General features: G+C 44.2%; 1 protein-coding gene across 1 annotated transcript in view; it reads right to left on the reverse strand.

Annotated features, from left to right (window-relative positions):
- The window catches only part of MGA (MAX dimerization protein MGA), a 2,673,741-nt gene that overhangs the window by 1,851,088 nt on the left and 802,098 nt on the right, over positions 1-20,555 (reverse strand). The window contains exon 7 of the mRNA XM_044060555.1: positions 18,367-19,034. Coding sequence (XP_043916490.1) covers positions 18,367-19,034 — 668 coding nt within the window. The remainder of the gene's footprint in view (positions 1-18,366; positions 19,035-20,555) is intronic.

Raw genomic sequence — 20,555 nt, forward strand, 5'->3', positions numbered from 1 at the left:
TAGCATGTTACAGGCCACCCTCTCAAACTCAGGAACCTCACATAGCTTTCCTGAAAACACTGGAGGGGATAAATGTATCTCCAAACACCATCATACTAGGTGACTTCAACTACCCTAATATAGACTGGGATCACTACTCAAGCCCAAACACTCTAGCCCAAAGATTCCTGGAGTTCATAAACTCAAATGCCATGGAACAACTAGTCACCATCCCCACAAGAGGTGAAAACATAATTGATCTCATCATCACGAACATGGGATCACAATGTTCAACACCGAAAGTATACCCCTTCACTGGTGAGATCAGATCGTAAACTAATCTCACTGGAGGTCCTCATCCCGCCCCCACCTGAGATAAAAAAGACCACAGTGAAGAACTTCTCAAAAGCCAACTTCACACTTCAAGACTAGTGTGGTCACCTTTAAGGCCACCGAGCCGGCGGCAAACATTACTCAAGCCGCTGAATCACTTACAAATGCCTTCTACCAGCACCTACAGGACTGCATGGATCAGGCAATCCCAAACAAAACAAAGACTCTTTGTACCAAAGGCAAGCATCCAGCCTGGTGTACCCCAGCCATAAACAAGCTATACAACAAAAGGAGGAAGCTACTACAAGATAGAGCAAAATCCTTAAAAGGTAAGACACCTCTGATCATTATAAGTAAAAAACTAAGAGCTCTCATAAAATCATCCAAGGCAAATTTTGAGAGAAAAATCGCTAAGGACTCAAAAGACAATCATAAGGCCTTCTTTTAGCTATGTTAGAAACCTGGGCGGAAACTCCCAGATATGCTCAGAATTAGTTTAAAATGATGTGAAAATTACTGAACCTACAGACATTGCCAACATACTGGCTGACCGGTTCAGTGCAAACTTCTCCCCCCCTCCACCCCAAAAGGACAGATATCTATACCAGAGGATTGTAGCCCCCCAAACATTTCTAACGCCCAGGTGAGAACTGTTCTCTCCAAGGCGAAAAACACAGCATCCATGGGACCGGATGGTGTCCCCGGCTGTGTGCTCCACGAACTCAACGAGGAATTAAACCCGCAGTTAGGACAACTGTTTAATCTTAGTCTCACCTCAGGATACGTACCCAAGGAGTGGCGCACGGCAACTGTGGTCCCACTTCACAAAGGCGGTGCCTCCACCGACCCTGGAAATTACCGTCCCATCAGCTTGACAAGCCTGATCTGCAAGGCCATGGAGAGGATCATAATGGAACTCATAAATAAAGACATAGGGGACTTGCAGACTTTGGATCCGGCCCAGTTTGGCTTTGTCAAAGGCAGATCATGCCTTTTAAACTTGGTTGACTTTTTCGAAACAGTCACCAAGGCCATTGATGAGGGAAAGGCAGTCCATACAGCCTACCTAGACCTGGCAAAGGCTTTCGACACAATACCCCACTCAGGTATCATTGAAAAACTCATCAGCTTAAATGTAAACCCATACATCACAAGATGGGTTGCAAACTGGCTAAGTGACAGAACCCACAGGGTCAGAGTTGCTGGCGCCATGTCAGACTCAAAGCCTGTCACAAGTGGTGTCCCACAGGGCTCAGTCCTGGGCCCACTCTTGTTCGGCATCTACTTTTCTGAAGTACAAGCAAATACAGGAGGGTTATGGCTGACAAAGTTTGCAGATGACTGCAAACTGGGCCATAGTCGAAAACACATCTGACACAGATATCCTTCAGAAGGGTCTCACAGAAACGGATAACTGGTGCCAGAGCCATGGCCTAAAGTTAAACGCCAAGAAATGCATAGTCATACCCTTCAGGAAAAACAAGGTTACCCCTAGCTACCATATAGGTGGCAATCCACTGAGCACAGAAGAAGTGATCAGGGATCTGGGGACCCAGGTTGACAGTAACCTATCGTTTGACACTCACTTTGCTAAAGTAGTTAGGAAGACCTTCTACATTGCCCACCTGATCATGAAGGGATTCACATCTAGATCAAAGGAGGTCATCGTCCCCCTGTACTCATCACTCATCAGACCAATGATTGAGTACAATACCCCATTCGGAATGCATCTGACCCGACACCTGCAGCAGCTGGAAAGGCCCCAAAAGTTCCTCACCAAAAGGATAAAGGGTCTCAAAAATATGTCTTACGCTGCCCGACTGAAGAAACTGCAGCTCTATTCAGTCGCTTACCGATTGCTCAGAGGTGACCTGTGCCTGACATACAAGGCCATGTCAAACCCAGAATTGATGAACATGCTTCATCTAAAAAATCTAGATCCCTCAGAACTACAAGGGCAGGGGACTTAAACCTTGACACGGTTATTAATAGGACGTGCTGGAGGGACAGATTAATCACCCAGAGACTCCCTATGCTGTGGAACAAAATCCCGGTACATGTGAGGCAGAGCACCTCACTGGCCTTGTTCAAGAGAAATCTTGACCAATGGATGGGAGATCGCAGATATACCCCAGGGATTACCTCAGTGTCACTGCTTGACAGAGGCACAGCAAAATAATGGGCATAGTTTTCTTCAAAATAAAGGGGTGGCGAAAGCCACAAAACTCTAGGCTAGGCTTATAAATGCCCTTGGGCAGACAGCCTAGTATGAACCTATGAACCTATAATAGTTACAACCGAACCTGCTGCTCTTGCCGTCCCTTTAGCTGCGTGCGCAATCAGCCTCATGTACGAGTTGCAAACAGAATCTAGGGTTGCCAGCTGAGAAGTTACCTTTTCTCGAACCCCTTCAGTTACTGTTCCTGTCATACTATCTGATTGTTCTTTTATCAGATTTCGTTGAAATCTCATTAAATATGCCATGTAATTCAAGGACCTTAGTGCGAAGGTCGATGAAGCGTATATCTGTTTCCTGGGTAGTTTAAACTGTAAGCTTTGGCTGGCTAAGACCTGTATGCTATCAACTGAACGCATAAGTGAAGCTAAGTAACTTTTATCTGCACTTTTATCAAATAATACATGATTTAAAGTAATTTGTTTGTGTTGCATTGTGGTATTTTCAGTTAAGGCTGGTTAAAAAACCTGCATAGCCAGTGATAGTGGGGGTAGTTTCCTTCATTGTTATTCAGTTTCTGTCTTATACAAGTGGTACAGTGAATTATCTTCTGTTTAAACTGTGAGCTTTGGCTGGCAAAGACCTGTATGCTATCAACTGAACGCATAAGTGAAGCTAAGTAACTTTTATCTGCACTTTTATCAAATAATACATGATTTAAAGTAATTTGTTTGTGTTGCATTGAGGAATATCTAGCTGGAAGCTGTGACTCTGTTTTTCAGTAGGTTCCCGCCCACCCTCCCTGTTTTTGTCTTGGTGTTGATCTTGGTGGCTTTGAAACTGCCTGCCCCTCTTGTAAATTTGCACTTGGATACTCCTCTCGGGCCCATCTCATTCGCTCACTCAAAAAAAAAAAAAAAAAAAAATGTATCTGCTTTTACTGTACTTGTGTTTCTTCCTACTTTATTTTGCTTTTGCGTCATCTTAAAAGTACTCAGTTGTATTTATTACTGCTTGGTGTAACTCACTCTAAGCCTTTTAGTTTAAGCACTTGAGCTTCAGACCAGTTGTTTTACATTAAGGTTTGTGGTCTGCACTGTAGTGGCAGGACAGGTAGCTTACATCCTTCTAAGTTGGGAACTGCTGATTGAGGGCTCAGTGTTTGTTATTCTAAAAGTGTATTAATTCTGGTTTACGCACTTGGGCTTCAGGCCAGTTATTTTACATTAAGAGGGTTCGTGGTCTGCACTCTTGTGGGAGGAGAGGCTGGACTCTGCCCATTCATTGCTGGGAATTTCTGGTTAAAGGCTTATAGTGCCTGCATATTCGAACAGTTTCTTATTGAAATTGGTACACCTTGTTTGCTGTAGCATAGACTAAATCCAGGCCTGCTGAATCTAGCTTTGTTTGTATAACTTGAGCACTAATCCAGGCATTCTTTAAAGTACTCAATTGTATTTATTACTGCTTGGTAGTAACTTGATTAAAGTGTAGCTATCATTCTAAGTCTTTTGGATTAAGCACTTGGGCTCAGACCAGTTGTTTTACATTTGGAAGGTTTGTGGCCTGCACTGTGGTGGCAGGACAGGTAGCTTACATCCTTCTAAGTTGGGAACTGCTGATTGAGGGCTCAGTGTCTGTTATTCTAAAAGTGTATTAGTTCTGGTTTAAGCACTTGGGCTTCAGGCCAGTTATTTTACATTAAGAAGGTTCGTGGTCTGCACTCTTGTGGGAGGAGAGGCTGGACTCTGCCCATTCATTGCTGGGAATTTCTGGTTAAAGGCTTATAGTGCCTGCATATTTGAACAGTTTCTTACTGAAATTGGTACACCTTGTTTGATGTAGCATAGACTAGACCCAGGCCTGCTGAATCTAGCTTTGTTTGCATGCTTGTTATTTCCCTGAAACGCTAATTCCACCTAAAACGCGGCTTTTCAGCGCTTCTGTGGATCCCTAGTGATATCTGCATTGCTTACTGTACTTATTTCCTTGATTCACTTGAAAGAAACTTACTGTTTCTCGTTTCTGCATTTAAGTTACCTGTAACACATTGCATTTAAGTTACCTGGCACTTGCTCATTAAAGCAATTATATAAGTCAGCACTAAAAAATTAAAAGCACTACACCCTCACAAACTCCCCTTGAGTACCTTGTTCCTCATTGGCCCTTTTTTTCAGTTATAAAGGAATTCCCAATACTATTCTAACATGTCCAAAGGTTAGTTGTCAATCTCTTCTCTGGTCCAGCTGGTGAATCTGGGAATCTTGATGCAATGTTACAACTGCTTCATGTACACAGACAACCCTCTCCTCTCCTCCTCCCAACAGATTCCAACACATGTGAGAGATGCAGCCATATAGCCAAACTGGAGGCTCTCTCAACTCAGTACTGGCATAACCAGACAGGAGAAGGAAACCACACTCACTACAATTCCAGTCTCACATAGACCTACCACGACAGCAAACCAAAGACAAACACACAAAAATATACTCGGAGGCTCTAAATAAAAATCTGCCTAAGCAGCAGAGACCTCCAAAGCAGACACCCAAGCAACCGCTACCCCAAAACAAAACACGTGCAACACATAGCTCACAAAGCCAGTGTGCCGAACAGTCACAGCCCTTAAGGCTAAACAACACACCAGATACACTTGTAATAGGTGACTATCGTCAGGCACACTGACGTCCCGCTCACCAGGCTGAACAAGGAGAAAGTCACCATGAGCTGCCTGTCGGGCGCTAGGATCCGCCACATAACACAAGCACTCAGGTCACTCCAAGGCAAGTACAAAAATGACTCCGTCATTGTCCATGCTGGTGTGAATGACCTGAGACGTACCTCCCTGGACTACATGAAGAGAGACATAGAGGAGCTCTCTGAGCATGTAGCCCAGGCCGGTATGACCCTGACCTTGAGTAGCATCTTACCCTCACCAAGAATGATGCCACAATATGTACACAAGATGATTAATTTCAACAATTGGCTTAAGTATTGGTGTCATTCAAAGGGGATCCAATGCTCGTCAGCCTGGGATGACATGCTCGACAAGCCACGATGCTTCACTAGGGACGGCTTGCACCTGTCACCCCTGGGCTTTCGGATATTGGCAAAAGCTCTTGCTACCCCCATAGTGCCTTTTTTAGGCAAGGCTCAAAAGACAAACCCACCTCCATAGGTATCACAAGGGATAAGAAAAGTACAGTTTTGTACCTACCATAAATGTAGATGTCCGATAGATATGCAACTGCAGTCATAACATATGGGTTGTCCTGCCTCAGGCAGCCCTCGGTCGGCCGGATTCCAAATTCTGGGTCAGACGTCGGCTGATGTCGCATTTCTCTCCGACGTCAGAGCGGCTGGAGTATATAAGCATCAGCCGACGCCATTTTCTTCAGTGTTTCTTGCCCCAGATGCCAGGTGCCCTCCAAGGAAGGCTGTAATCAAATTGGAAGACAAAACAGGATTCCAGACAAATAAGTAAGCAATAAACAGATACACCATAACAGATATCCCCAGCTAAGAGAAACAGGGATAGGAGTGGACCCAAGGCATAGAGGGGTATGGAGGGAGGGAAAATCTGACTGCAGTTGCATATCTATCGGACATCTACATTTATGGTAGGTACAAAACTGTACTATGTCCTTCAAGAATGCAACTGCAGTCATAACATATGGGTAGAATACCATAGCTTAGCTGGGGGAGGAGGAATTCTCTAGGAAAGAGATGGTGTGGCAATCAAACCCTGCAGGACTGCCGAAGCAAAACCTGCTCTGGATCTGGAGTATAGAGGGAGATTGTAGTGTTTGGAGAATGTATGCACGGAGCTCCATGTAGTAGCTTCTAGAATGTCCTTTGTAGGCACCCCTCTTAAGAATACTGTAGGGGTGGCTGTAGCTCTGGTGGAGTGTGGTCTGACATTGGCTGAAACATTCTTCCCATGGAAGGAATAACAAAATCTGATGCAATGTCCAATCCATTTTGAAATAGTCTGTTTTGAAATTGCTTTTCCTTGTACTCCAGGGGCGTAAGCTACAAAAGTTGATCAGACTTCCTACTGGTCTTGGTTCTGTCCAGGTAGTAGCGAAGTTGTCTGTGAATGTCCAAGGTATGTAACAGTCTTTCCCCTTTGTTCTAAGGATTGGGGAAGAAAGCAGGCAGATGAATAGCTTGATTTAAAGAAACCCTAGATACCACCTGTGGCATAAAAGTAGGGTTGGTTCTTAAGGAGACCGTGTCTCTGTGAAAGATTATGAACGGTGGTATTGCCATTAGGGCCTGTAGTTCCGAAACCCTTCTTGCTGAGGTAATTGCCAACAGGAAAGCTGTCTTCCATGAGAGAAATTGTAAGTCCACTGAAGCTGCTGGCTCAAATGGAGGTACAGTCAGTTTTTCTAGGACAAAGTTGAGGTCCCAAGCTGGCACTGGAGCCTTTCTTGGTGGCTTAATGTTCTTGATTCCCCTGAGGATTGCCTTAGCAAAGGATGTGAAAACACAGGCGGATCGGTATTATATCTAGCTGAAATAGCTGAAGCATGTATCTTTATGGAAGAATATGAGAGTCCATTCTGTAGCATATCTGCCAAGTATTCCAGGATGAGTGGGATGTTCAATAATGATGCATCATGTCCCTTGCTGGTATTCCAAATGCTGAATCTCTTCCATTTTGCTAAGTAAACCTTTCTGGTGGATGGTCTTCGAGCGTCTGTTAATATCCGCTGAACTTCCTTGGAGAGAGATAGATTGAGGTTATTCATGGGATCTCCCAGGCTGTTAGCTGCAGTGTCTGAAGGTTTGGATGCACTGTTTTGAAGTTGTGTTGAGTCAAAAGTAGGGTCCTTTGTGGAAGGGCCCACTTCTTGTTGTGACATATGCTCCGTAGTACTGGGTACCAGTGTTGTCTTGGCCAGTCTGGAGCTATTAGGATCCCCTTGGGTCTCTGCTTTGATCTTTAGTAATACTGTGGTCATCAGTGGCAGAGGTGGGAATGCATAGATTTTTAGGAAGTTCCAGTTGAATGAAAGAGCATCTATTTTCCAAGCTTGTGGATGGTATGTCCTTGAACAGAATTTTTGTAGATGATGGTTGAGGTGAGAGGCAAATATGTCTACTTCTGGCCTGCCCCATGTCGAGGTGAGTTGTGTGAAGATCTTCGGATGTAACCTCCACTCGTGTGGATCTATGAAATTCCTGCTTAGGCTGTCCGCCAGCACATTGTCTTTGCCTGGAACAAACTGGGATTGTAACTATGTTTAGGCTCAGTGATTTTTCCCAAAGATTCATTGTCAGTCTGCAAAGGGGGTAAGAATGGGTTCCCCCTTGCTTGTTTATATACCACATCACAGTGGTGTTGTCTGTCCGTATCAATAAATGGCCTTGCTGAAGTTGTTGTCGAAAGGCCTCGATGGCATGCATTACTGCCAGTATTTCCTTTTGGTTTATATGCAGATGTGTTTCCTTTGGAGACCATTGTCCTTGTATACATCTGCCTTCCATGTGCGCCCCCCATCCAAGGTCTGAGGCATCTGTGGTCATGGTTTGTGTTATCTGAGGTGTTTTGAATGACATACCTGCGTTTGCCTGGCTTACCGAGGCCCACCATAGGAATTCCTTTTGTAGGCATGGAATGAGCGGTATGGTTGCCTCTAAGTTGTTGCTGTGCTGAGACCATGGGCTTTTTAGGTACCATTGAAGCTTTCTCATGTGTAGTCTTGCTAATGGAACCAGGAGAATGCAGGATGCCATGTAACTCAGGGCCTGTAGGAATCTCCTTGCAGTCATCTGGGTGAGTTTTGCCAAACCTTTGAAATAATGAGTTAACTTCTCTTGCTTGTCTTCTGTCAGGTAAGCCATTTGAGAGGCTGTGTCTAGATTGGCTCCTAAGAAGGTTATTTGCTGGGATGGTTGAAGTCTTGACTTTTGGAAGTTGACTGTGTATCCCAGAGCCTGAAGTAATTGTATGACATAGTTCAAGTTTTTTGTCAACATCAATTTGTCGTCCGCCTGTATGAGGCAGTCGTCCAGGTACGGGTAAATTTGGATCCCCTGGAGCCTGCAATGAGCAATTACTGAAGCCAGGCATTTTGTGAATACTCTGGGCGCAGTAGATAAGCCAAATGGCAATGCTGAGAATTGATAATGCTCTGGCCCAGCAAGAAATCTGAGGTATCTTCTGCAGCTGTGTCTGATAGGGACATGCAGGTATGCCTCCGTGAGGTCCAGAGTAATCAGCCAAGACCCCTTGCCCAGCATGGGAAGGAGTTGCTGTAGAGTCAGCATTTTGAACTTTGGTACTATGAGAAAAGTGTTTAATATGGACAAATCCAGTATTGGTCTCCATTGAGTTTCTTTTCTTGGAACAAGGAACAGTCTTGAGTAAAACCCCTGGCCTTGTTCTTGTTGTGGAACTCTTTCTATTGCTTTGATCTGAGCAAGCAGAGAAATTTGCTTGATAGCCTCTGCCCTCTGGTTTTGTGGTAGGTTTGGCATGCCTTGTTTTCTTGGTAAGGTATGAAAATGGAACCTGTAACCTTGATCTATAATGTCCAAAATCCATTTGTCCTTTGTCAATCTGTGCCAATTGTCTGAAAACAGAGATAATTTTCCGCCCAAGGGAGCTTCTATTTGCTCCTTGGTCAGCGGCCGTAGAGGAAAGTCATTGAGATTGTGCCTGTGGTGCAGGGGAGACCCCTGTGTCACTTCTTTGGTTTGCTGGCTGCCATTGTCGTCCCCTGTAAGGACCTCTGTATTGTCCTCTCCCTCGGCCACGCCTGTTTTTACCCCTTTGAAATTTTTCAGGATTAGGAAAGGACCAGTTTTTTGAAGGCCAATTCCTGCTGAATCTGGGGGGCTGAACCTGGAAGAAATCTTTGACCGTCTGAACTGATTTTGCTTTTTCCTCGATGGACTTTAACACATCTTTAGCATTAGCACCAAAAAGCTTGTTCTTTTCCAAGGGTGCATCCAGAAGTTTTGCCTTAACATGATCTGGTAGAGGTTGTTCTTTTAACCATGCATGTCTATGAATGACTGCCCCTGTCATAGTTGCCCTACATGAAGCTTCCAATGCATCATATCCACACTGCAGAAAGTGATTGCTGACTTGCTGAGAGTTATGTACAGCTTCCTGCAAAGACTTCCTGTCTAAAGGATCAGGAGAGGCCAATGTTTTCTGTAAATCATCTAACAGGTAATCCTGATACTGTAACATATGAAAGAGGCAATTCAGAGCTCTCATAGATAAAGTAGTGGAGGTGTAGACCTTTTTCCCCCATCTCTCTAATGACTTAGCTTCCCTGTTGGAAGGCAAGGGATTTTTAGAGGTGGAAGCTGAAACACCTTTAGGTCCCTGAGAAATAGTTTCTAAATCAACAGCATGGGCCCTGAATAAATGGGAATGTGTTTCTGGGACCCTGTAATATCTGTCTGGCTTGGCTGGAGCAGGAGGAAGAGAATCAGGGGTAACACTGGAGTCAGAATATAGATCATCCAAAACATCAAGCACAGGAGGAATAGCTAAGGGCCTGTGCTGGGGCTTTTTAAGGAAGGTTCGAAGGCGCTTTCTGGAATCAGAATATTCCTGGCCTTGCCACTTGAAATGTTCCCTCATGGTATGCAGAACTTCCCCAAAAGAAATATCCTCAGGAGGGGAGGCCGAGGGGATGGAATCCTCTGCATCCGAGTCCTCATAGGTCTGGAAGAGCTCTTCCTGGCCATCGGAGTGGACAAAGTCCTCAGAATCTTCATCCGAAGGGATAGGGTCAGAGGGTTCAACCCGGGGCCTCTTATCAGAAGGAGGCTGGGATCCTCTCTCAGGATGGGCCTGTGAACCTCTAATCATGGAAATTAAGTCTGCGGCCATAGTCATGATTTGTGTCTCAGGAGTAGGCTGAGGTAAGGCTTTAGCAGCAAGGTGCTTGGTCTTGCTGGCTGCCTTAGCACGAGTGTAGGCCTTAATAGACATGGCAATAGGAGGCCTAGCAGCTCCACGTGCAGGAGTGACCTTATCTACAGCAATGGTCTCGGGCATTTCCTCGGTTTCAGTATCCAGAGCAAAATCTATAACTGGTGTCGGAGTGGTATCCGGTATCGGAGTCGTCGGTAATGCGGTGTCTTCGGTTCGGAGCGGTGGAATAACCGTCTCCGGGGAAATGGTAGCACTCGCGGTAGGTTTTGGCATGGAGTCGGTGGTAGACGTGGGCCGAGGATGTCGGTCCCGGTCTTTTAGTTTCTTGGGAGTTTGCTATGTCGGAAGTTCCGACGGCATTGTATAAGCAAATTTTTCGCCGAAAAAGTCTTCAGCGAACTCCACCCGGCACCTGAGTGCGCTTATTGAAGCGAGCACAGGCGACACAGACCGAGACGTCGTGGTCTGGGCCAAGGCAAGGAAGACATTAAGAGTGGAAATCCTTATGAGGTATTTGCTTACCACAAGACAGACAATTGTTAACTTTTTCAGTAATTTCTGACATCGGCTGAGGCAAGAAAAGGTCCCCAACGGGGTACTTAGCTTTTTTGATGACTTCGGATTCGAAGAATACAGGAGCTGACCAACCGGCACTTGCGAACTGCTTCTGCTTCGGGCACCGCGCGGCAAGAAAGACTGAAGAAAATGGTGTCGGCTGATGCTTATATACTCCAGCCGCTCTGACGTCGGAGAGAAATGCGACATCAGCCGACGGCGGACACAGACTTTGGAATCCGGCCGACAGAGGGCTGCCTGAGGCAGGACAACCCATATGTTATGACTGCAGTTGCATTCTTGAAGGACATCTAAGAGTAATGCTACTTAACGCCAGAAATCTAAACCTCAAGATGCATGCACTCGAAACTCTCCTTAGCATGGAGAACATCGATATCTGTGCAGTAACAGAAACCTGGTTCAAGGCTCCCGAGAGCACCCCAGCACTACCAGGTTATACCTTATACCATGCTTTTCGGCTCCAAAACTTGGACCGAACCAGAAAAGGAGGGGGAGTATTAATATTTGTCAAAGATACCCACACCTCCAGGTTGGCGGCACAGCACGAAGCATCAGAGACTATCCATGTGCAACTAACAGTGGGTAAAACTGCCTTCTAGTTTATAGCCTGCTACAGACCACCCTCCCAAACCCAGGAACCCCACTCGGCCTTCCTGAGAACACTGGAAATTATGAAGGTCTCTCCAAACACCATTATATTGGGCGACTTCAAATACCCAAACACAGACTGGGAGCATTATTCTAGCTCCAACACCCTAGCTCAAAGGTTCCTAGAATTTATAAACTCAAATGCTATGGAACAACTTGTTACCACTCCCACAAGAGGGGAAAACATACTGGACCTGATCATCATCATGGGGACTCTATGCTCCAGACCAGAAGTGTATCCCTCACTGGTATGATCAGAATCTCACTGGATATTCACATCCCGACCCCACCCCCTGCCCAGAAAACCACAGTGAAAAACTTCTCTAAAGCAAATTTCACACTCCTCAAAACCGAGGTGGAATCCTTCAAAGCCCCCAGACCTGTGGAAAACTCGGCCCAGACCGCAGAATCCTTTATAAACGCATTCTATGAACACCTTCAGGAATGCAAGGATCATGCTATCCCAAATAAAACCAAGACCCAATCCTCCAAAGACAGACGTCCTGTCTGGTGGACCCCAGCCATAAAGAAACTATACAACAGAAGGAGGAAGCTACTACATGATAGAGCAAAATCCCAGAAAGGGAAGGCATCTCTGATCAGTGTTAGCAAAAAACTACTGACACTCATAAAATCGTCTAAGGCCAGCTTCGAGAAAAAAATTGCACAGGACACTAAGGATAATCACAAGGCTTTCTTTAGTTATGTTAGGAACCTGTGTGGGAATTCCCAGATATGCTCAGAATTAGTCCAAAATGACAAAAAATACAATGAACCCACAGACATTGCCAACATCCTAGCTGACAGGTTCAGTGCAAACTTCTCCCCCACTCACCCCCCAAAGGGCAAATATCTATCCCAGCAGAGTGCTGCCCCCCTGACATCTCAGATGCTCAGGTAAGAGCCGCCCTCTCCAAAGCAAAAAACACAGCATCAATGGGACCAGACGGTGTCCCGGGCTGCATCCTACATGAACTCCAAGAAGAGCTAAACCCAAACATAAAACTACTGTTCAATCTCAGCCTTACCACAGGATATGTACCCAAAGAGTGGCGTACAGCAACAGTGGTCCCTCTCCACAAAGGTGGTGCCTCAACGGATCCTGGAAACTATCGCCCCATAAGCCTGACTTAGCTTGGTCTGCAAAGCTATGGAAAGGATCATCATGGACCTCATAAATAAAGATATTGGGGACCTACAGACACTGGATCCTACCCAGTTTGGCTTTGTTAAGGGCAGATCCTGCCTCTTAAACCTGGTCGATTTCTTTGAAACTGTCACCAAGGCCACTTGACGAGGGGAAGGTGGTCCACACAGCCTACCTGGACCTCGCAAAAGCCTTTGATACAATACCCCACTCGGGCATTATAGATAAGCTCACCAGCTTAAATATAAACCCCTATGTCACTAGATGGGTTGCAAATTGGCTCAAGGACAGAACCCACATGGTTAGAATTGCTGGAGCCATGTCAGACTCCAAACCAGTTACAAGTGGCGTCCCACAAGGCTCAGTCCTAGGACCTCTCTTGTTCGGTATATATTTCTCAGAGGTACAGGCCAACACGGAAGGACTGTGGCTGACCAAGTTCGCAGATGACTGCAAACTGGGCGCCATAATCGACTCTCCAGCCGACACAAGCATCCTCCAAAAGGGCCTCAAAGAAACAGACAACTGGTGCCAGAGCCATGGCCTCAAGCAAAACGCCAAAAAGTGTATAGTCATCCCCTTTGGCAAAAACAAAGTGCCCACAAATTACCACACAGGTGGTAATCCATTAAGTACGGAAGAAGTAATTAGGGACCTGGGGACCCAAGTTGATAGCAAAGAAAAACATTTTATATAGCCCACCTAATCATGAAGGGATTCACATCTAGATCAGGGGAGGTCATCGTGCCTCTTTACTCATCCCTCATCAGGCCCATAATTGAGTACAATGCCCCTTTTGGGATGTACTTTACCAGACACCTGCAGCAACTGGAAAGACCTCAAAAGTACCTCACCAAGAGGATCAAAGGGCTCAAACAGATGCCATATGCTGCCCGGTTAAAGAAACTCCAGCTCTACTCAGTGGCATACCGCCTGTTCAGAGGTGATCTGTGCCTGACGTATAAAGCCATGTCCAATCCGTAATTAATGGACATGCTGCACCTCAGAAAATCCAAATCCCATCGAGCTACGCGCTCGAGAGACTTGAACCTCAGCAAAGAAATAAATAGGACATGCTGGAAGGACAGATTCATAACCCAGAGGCTCCCTTCACTCTGGAATAAAATCCCAGTCCAAGTTAGGCAGAGTCCCTCACTGACTCTCTTCAAGAGGAATCTTGATGAGTGGATGGGGTATCGTAGGTTTACCCCGGGTATCAATTCTGTGTCACTGTTAGACAGAGGCACAGTATACTAACCTCAAAAAAGGGCATAGCAAAATTAATTTAAAATGCGTGGCGAAAGCCAAACACACTCTGGCTAGGCTTATAAATGCCCTAGGGCAGATAGCCTAGTATGAACCTATGAACCTATGAATGTATGAATCTATCCATCATCCAGGACTCTTTATTAGGAGAATGGATAGTAGAACTTTCATAAGCAAGTTCCTTTTTGGTGGTTGTCGCTACCACCATGGTATCTGCTGGTATTCCTTTCGTCCAATGCTGCTGATCCTGAGGAGCTGGTAAAATATGGTCTGGTCCCTTTGGGACTGGCTTGATAGAATCAGGTATCTTCCAAGCCCGCTGTACAATCAATTTAATCAGATCGTCAGTGGGCGGAAAGCTCCAGGAGGTAGAGAGTCGGGTATGGAAAGTCTCTGAGGAAGGCTGAAGGGAAGTCCAACCATCCCTCTGTTTCAGGATCTCTAGAACGTCTCTGAAGGAGACATCGTCCAAGGGTGACCTTGGGGAACCTTTCCCTTTATCGAAATCGGTATCTTCAGTGAAAGACTCTTCAGAGAAGTCTAAGTGCTTCCTCTTACACTTCCTCATCAGAGGTACCACTTCGATGGGATGGGCCAGAGAGCTCTCTGAAGAGGACATGACCATTATGGCTGGATGCTGAGGCTTCAGCGCCCACTGTCCCAGAGTAGACACTGGAGAAAGCTCCAGGCGAGAAGGGTAGGGCTGTTGGTCCTATAAAAGATAAAAGTGGTGTCAACTGAATGCCCATAGTGGACAATGACCCCCACCCCCCATAAAGGAATGGGTGCCTAGAACCATAATAGACTCCTTTGGAACCGTGGTCCCATCCCGCACCCAGGAGGCCGACTCCGAAGCCAAAGCCAGTGTCAATCTAACGTGCTAAAGCTCCGAAGGGCACGGATGGCTCTGACAACAACAGAGTGGAACTATGCCCTCTGGAACCAGTAATGAAGCTCTCTGGTTCCAAAAGAACCGAAGAGCTCAAGACTGTTTTCGGCACCAGGGAAGTAGCTCTGACCAGCACTGAGACAGTCTAAACTGGGACTGTCGGCACCCGGAACTTCAAAGGCTCAGTTGAAGTCAGAGGAGTAACAATCACTGGAGTTGAGATGGGTAAGGTTCCAGAGCTAGTTAAGCTAGGAACCGCAGAAGTACACAATCCCCTCACCACCAAGAGCTGGTCCACCAGCCTCAAAATATCAGATTCTGTGAGGCTTTTGGTCGAACGGACCTAAGAGACAGACAGGGATCTGGACTTCTCAAAGAAAGGCTTGGAGGTCAATCTACGAATGGGTCTAGTGAGGGAGAATACCAAGTATGAGGCATAGCTTTAAAGAGGAATTCCTTTGCTTTTGGAAATGTCTGCTCCGAAATAGTAGTAGTAATAACAGTAGTCGGTGCTGAAGCTGTCAATGCAGAGGTAGGCATTGATGGCACCTAAGGTGAAGTATTTTCCCCAGCTGGTTCTGATGAAACTGTAGGAACTGGGGAAGAAGATGAAGAAGGAGAGCAAACGTCTGTTTTCAACTTTGGATAACCAGATACAGCCTATTGAAAGCAGTTTTAATAAGACCTTTTAGGAAGTGCTTGTTTTTCCTCTCAATAAGGTCCCGGTGACGAAGCCATGACAGATGACACAGTCTTCCTGAAGGTGCACCAGGCCTAAACAATACACACATAAGGAGTGTCTGTTCGAATTGGATAGTTTACACACAAACTTCTGGCATATTTTGAAACATGAAGTTCCCTACCAACAATGGTACAAAGAATTACCTTAATGGTAAGAGTGAAAAAATAACAATGATGCTATATACAAGAAAAAACAGTACTTGTGTTATGAAATGAAACCAGGAAAGAGGAGCTGGGTATAAGAAGAAGAGAAAGAAATCACTAAAAAGGTGATTAAGAGAGAAATTTCACGTAAAACAAAGTAGAATTAGCTTGCTCGAGAGCTGTTTTGATAGATGCATCTGGCACTGAAACCAGCAAATGAGATCTGAAGTAATCCTGTGAGGAGCATTATGGGTAAAGCTTAATTCGAGGGTTTTGGAGGGTGCAAGCTGAATAACGGCAGAGTCAGTTCCGATACACGGAACCAAACCCACAGGCAAGGATTAAGTGAAGACTGACAATATTAAATCTACTTTTATTCCCTTGGACAGACTAAGTACGAAGTACATGGAAGTAAGTGAGCACTGCTGCTGGTATAGGAATGAGGTAAAGGAAGATGGGATCATACATTTTGGGACTGCTCAGTGTTAAGTGAACAGAAGGAAGCAGCAGCAAATATGATAAGGAAAAAATGGGGGAAATACAGTACTGACCAACACTCTATGGATGCTAGGGAACACCAATCAAAACAGTTTAGCATGGGCTACTACTGCAGCAGCAAAGAAGGCACTAACAAAAGGTGGACAATCAGCGAGGGACCACTACTAAAAGTAGCAGGAAATTTAGTGGAGAAAATCAAAGAAGGAGAGGACAGATGCCTAGTTAGAGCAAAGCAAAAGCATATCTGCAAATGGCTCACAAAAAACTCCTGCTGGTGTGCAATAACTTCATAAATAGAAAACACCTTGTGCATATGGGGGGGGGGAGCAACATCTGGCTTGGAGAGATACACTACATGGACTTGGCTGAAGGAAGGGATTGGCATTCTGGCTAAGGTGTTTACCTCACAGACACAAATTACAGGGGGTTTGATGCTCACCATAGATCACTGACTGGTCACTAGTTAGATGTGTATCAGTCTACAAAATGACTGCCCAATACTTACCTATGAACCTATGCCAGGGATGGGTCAATGCAAGTGTAATGTGACGTGGTAGTGTTTAGCTTTAGGTTTACTTTAGTTGTTTTTAAACTATATATGAACTCATTAGTAAGCAACTGGTTATAGGGTTCCAGGCAAGTAGTAGATTAACTGCCTTTGTGGGTCCTTTTATGCCTAGCCCAATCACAGGAGTTTAGAAAACTTTGAGAAAACAGAATAGAAAGGCAATTTACAAAGGAATACTGGGAAATCTGTAAGGTTCTTACACATGCAATAAAATCAAGAACATTTAGAATGTTTACATGTAAAATAGTTAGATAGGTATTTCTGTACCCCAAGTAAACTTCAAAGGATTTTCTACTTATCTACATAGCAAATGCTGGAATGGGGAAGAGAATTAATTGGGAACATGTTGTCTGGCAGTGTAACAAGTTGGTAGATTTTTAAAATTACCTGTGAAGTACTGTTATGGAAATACTGTTGGGAACAAATGTACATATCTAAGAAAAATTATTCTTTTGAGCTGGGATATAGGATCTGAAATTCCAAGACATAGTAAGGCCTTTAAGTTCAATGCCAGTGGCTGCCAAAAACGTAATTACTGAATACTGGAAACAAATATCTAAACCAGCTGTAACTCAAGCATTTAATGCTGTAAAGGGGATAAAAGAACTGAAGATGAGATCTTTAAAAAGAAAAAGAAGCACATTTTATACACATAAATGGAATGTGTGGGAGCAACACATGCAAAATATGGTTAAGGAGGAGGAATGAGACTTAAGGGAATGAACTCAGCAATCTATCCAATGTCGGAGTAAATGGAAACTGTTAAAAAAGATGTATGCGCACCACATGAAATTATTAATGGAAAATGTTACTAAGGTTGGTTTCCTTTTCAATTAATGTACATTAATTACCACTTAAAATATTACGATTTAATAGAGATGTTTTATTTAAAAAAAAAAAAAAAAACGCCTAGAATGACAGCAAAGTGTCGGCCACCTAGGTGATATGGGGAGTCTATGGACCAAGTAATCTGAAAACAGAACTTCAACTACAGACTGTAGCTGATAACATCAGTAAAGGAAATGAGGACCTTTCTTTTCAAGAAAGGCCTAAAACTACTGACAAGTGCTAGTCTTAACAAACCTCTCCTCTACCATACAATCTCAACAAAGAAAATCCAGATGTGAAATCTGACTAGTTAAGTGGGTACAGACGGATACATTTTTGGTAAAGAAGCTCCAAGGTCTTCGGTTATCTTCAAATGGTGGCAGGGCTACATGCTGTGATCAGAAAATTATGGTTATAAAATAATTGTGCTTTACCTGTGTCAAAAGTGATTCACAATGCTTGATATTAAGGAAAAGAATGCACTGCAAGTGACAACAAGCTGAAGTTTCAAGTGATTTGTTGGCGATGCCCAATCTAGAAATGGGATACTAAATTACTTAACATAGGAAAGGCGCCAAGAACATCTAGTAAAACTAGTACACAGGACAACATTTAAAACAAACTACTGTCAGTGAAAGCAATTCAAACGAAAACCTGTTTAGTAACTGACCTGAGCAGTTAGCAAAGTAGACAAGGCAATGTCTGCCCTATCCTCAGTGATGTGGGTCCGTTGCTTCCCTTCCCATAATGCCAGAGTCTCCAAATCCATTAACTTTATCTGTGCTTTTGACAGTCCCAAAAGTCGCTGCTGTGCCTGCTGTTGTTGCTGTATTGCTTGTGCCCGCAAGTTAACTTCTTTATGAAATGTACCTTCGTCCACCATCGGCAGTGGAAGAGAGGCAATGTTTTCTATGCTCTGTGTTACTGCTGTATTCTGCAAGGGTTGTTCCGGCTTCTCAGAAGTTACAGGGGGAGATTTCAATGTACTGACCTCCTTCTGTTTCACTTGGCTAATGTGCGGCACTTTTTTATTACGGGAAACTTTCAATTTCTTACCTAGGTGGGATTTTTTTGTAGATGGAGAAGGTAATTTCACAGCCTGATTTCTCACCACATCTGTATGTTGAGATGTTTGAGGCTTTTTCTGCAAAACAGTTTCCAATGTTAGTACATAGCTGCTACTTTTAGTGGGTAACTGGTATGTCACTGAAGCAGTTGCTGTCTTCTGAGGCATGGGCTGATTTTCTTCTACAAGCTTCCCCTCATTTTCCAAATACTCATCTAGCATATCACTGCAGAAAGCGGATCGGTGTTTCAAGGAGCTTTCAACACTACAGTCTAGGAAAGGGAAAGCAGAGAGGTGTTAAAATGGAAAACAGGTAGATTAACAAAATAAATCACAGTATAAAAACATAAGACTAGTGAAATTATCTAGGAAATTACTAATACAGTAACATATAGGCTGTCAGTGTATACCACTAATCAAAGAGAAAACAAATCACAGTAAAGTATGTAAAGGCCTATATGATGAACATAAGCGAGCATACTGTATATATAGTTTTTCCCTCAAACTAAATATACTACTATCTTCTATGCTCTTACTGGTGAGCAGGTTTCATACTAAATGATGACATCCTTTACAACGTACATACATTTAACTACTGTCATATTACTAACCTCAACATTATGTTTGCTCAACTTTCTTCTCACTTTTCCTAAATACTCCCTGCTCTATTTTGGAAGACATCGGGAAACTGGAACTGTGGATGACATCTATATTCACAAGTGTTGATGAGATGCAGTGGTGGCTAATAGTCGGCTAGGTAACATATAGGTCTCTTGGTCAACCCCCCAAGTAGATCCCCTGAAGGTAATCACAGCAGTGGAATATTCAGTGTTACCAAAGAGAGAGTCCCATGTGTGGGGAAGCCTGTTAACCATCACTGGTCAAAAGACAGGAATGCCATAAGCAGCATACAGTACACTGATAATGAAAAACAAACTCAAGTTTACCATGCTGGCCATTCCTGCCAACCAACTGTAAACTGTTGGCATCAAGTGCATAATAGGGACCTAGCAAAATGAAAGATATTTGCCCCATTCCATCAGCCAGCATTACAGTCAGCCAACAGTTCTCACCCAATATCCAACACACAGTGGAGCAATCTGTTTAAATCAACCACTAATGTGGTTTACATAACTGGAGGAAATGTCAAAATACCAGCATACATAACTGAAAAGAAGAAAAAAAGCACGTCTGATAAATAAATTCAGGTTACCTTGTAGACTAGTGTCTGCTTTCAAGAGTTTTGATTTTCTCATTGACCCAATGCTACATCCTAAATGACATCAAACGCACAGGCACAGAGATTCCTGCATTTTGTAAACACAAACTCCCTGGACCAGATAGTCAATACACCAACCAGGGGTGTAACAATACTAGATCTGGTCTTCACTAATATGAGAGACCGCTGCACACACACTACTGTAACGCCTTCTCTGGTAAGGTCAGACCACAAAATGGTCTCCTTTGAAGTAAAAATAAAACCTGGACCCCTAGCTAAACCTGGAATATTCAGGAATTATTCTAAGGCTAAACTCTGCCACTAAGTGAGAACCTGGCAAAATTTCAAGCCCCCATAACTCTGTGAACACCTCTACCTAGACCCTGTAGAAGCATCTTAACAGCTGCGCAGAGGCAGTTGCACCCTCCACGAAGAAGTACAAAACTCAAACAAGCCACCCTGATAAAATCACAAAATCAATCGACTATATAACAGGAGGAAGAAAATCATGCAAAAATTAGAAGGTGCAGCACCCAGCAGGATAAAAGCACTCTTATCAAACTAAACAAACAAC

This window comes from Protopterus annectens, chromosome 2.part0 (genome assembly GCF_019279795.1).
Source record: "Protopterus annectens isolate FY-2018-M chromosome 2.part0, PAN1.0, whole genome shotgun sequence".
NCBI classification, from domain to species: Eukaryota; Metazoa; Chordata; order Ceratodontiformes; family Protopteridae; genus Protopterus; species Protopterus annectens.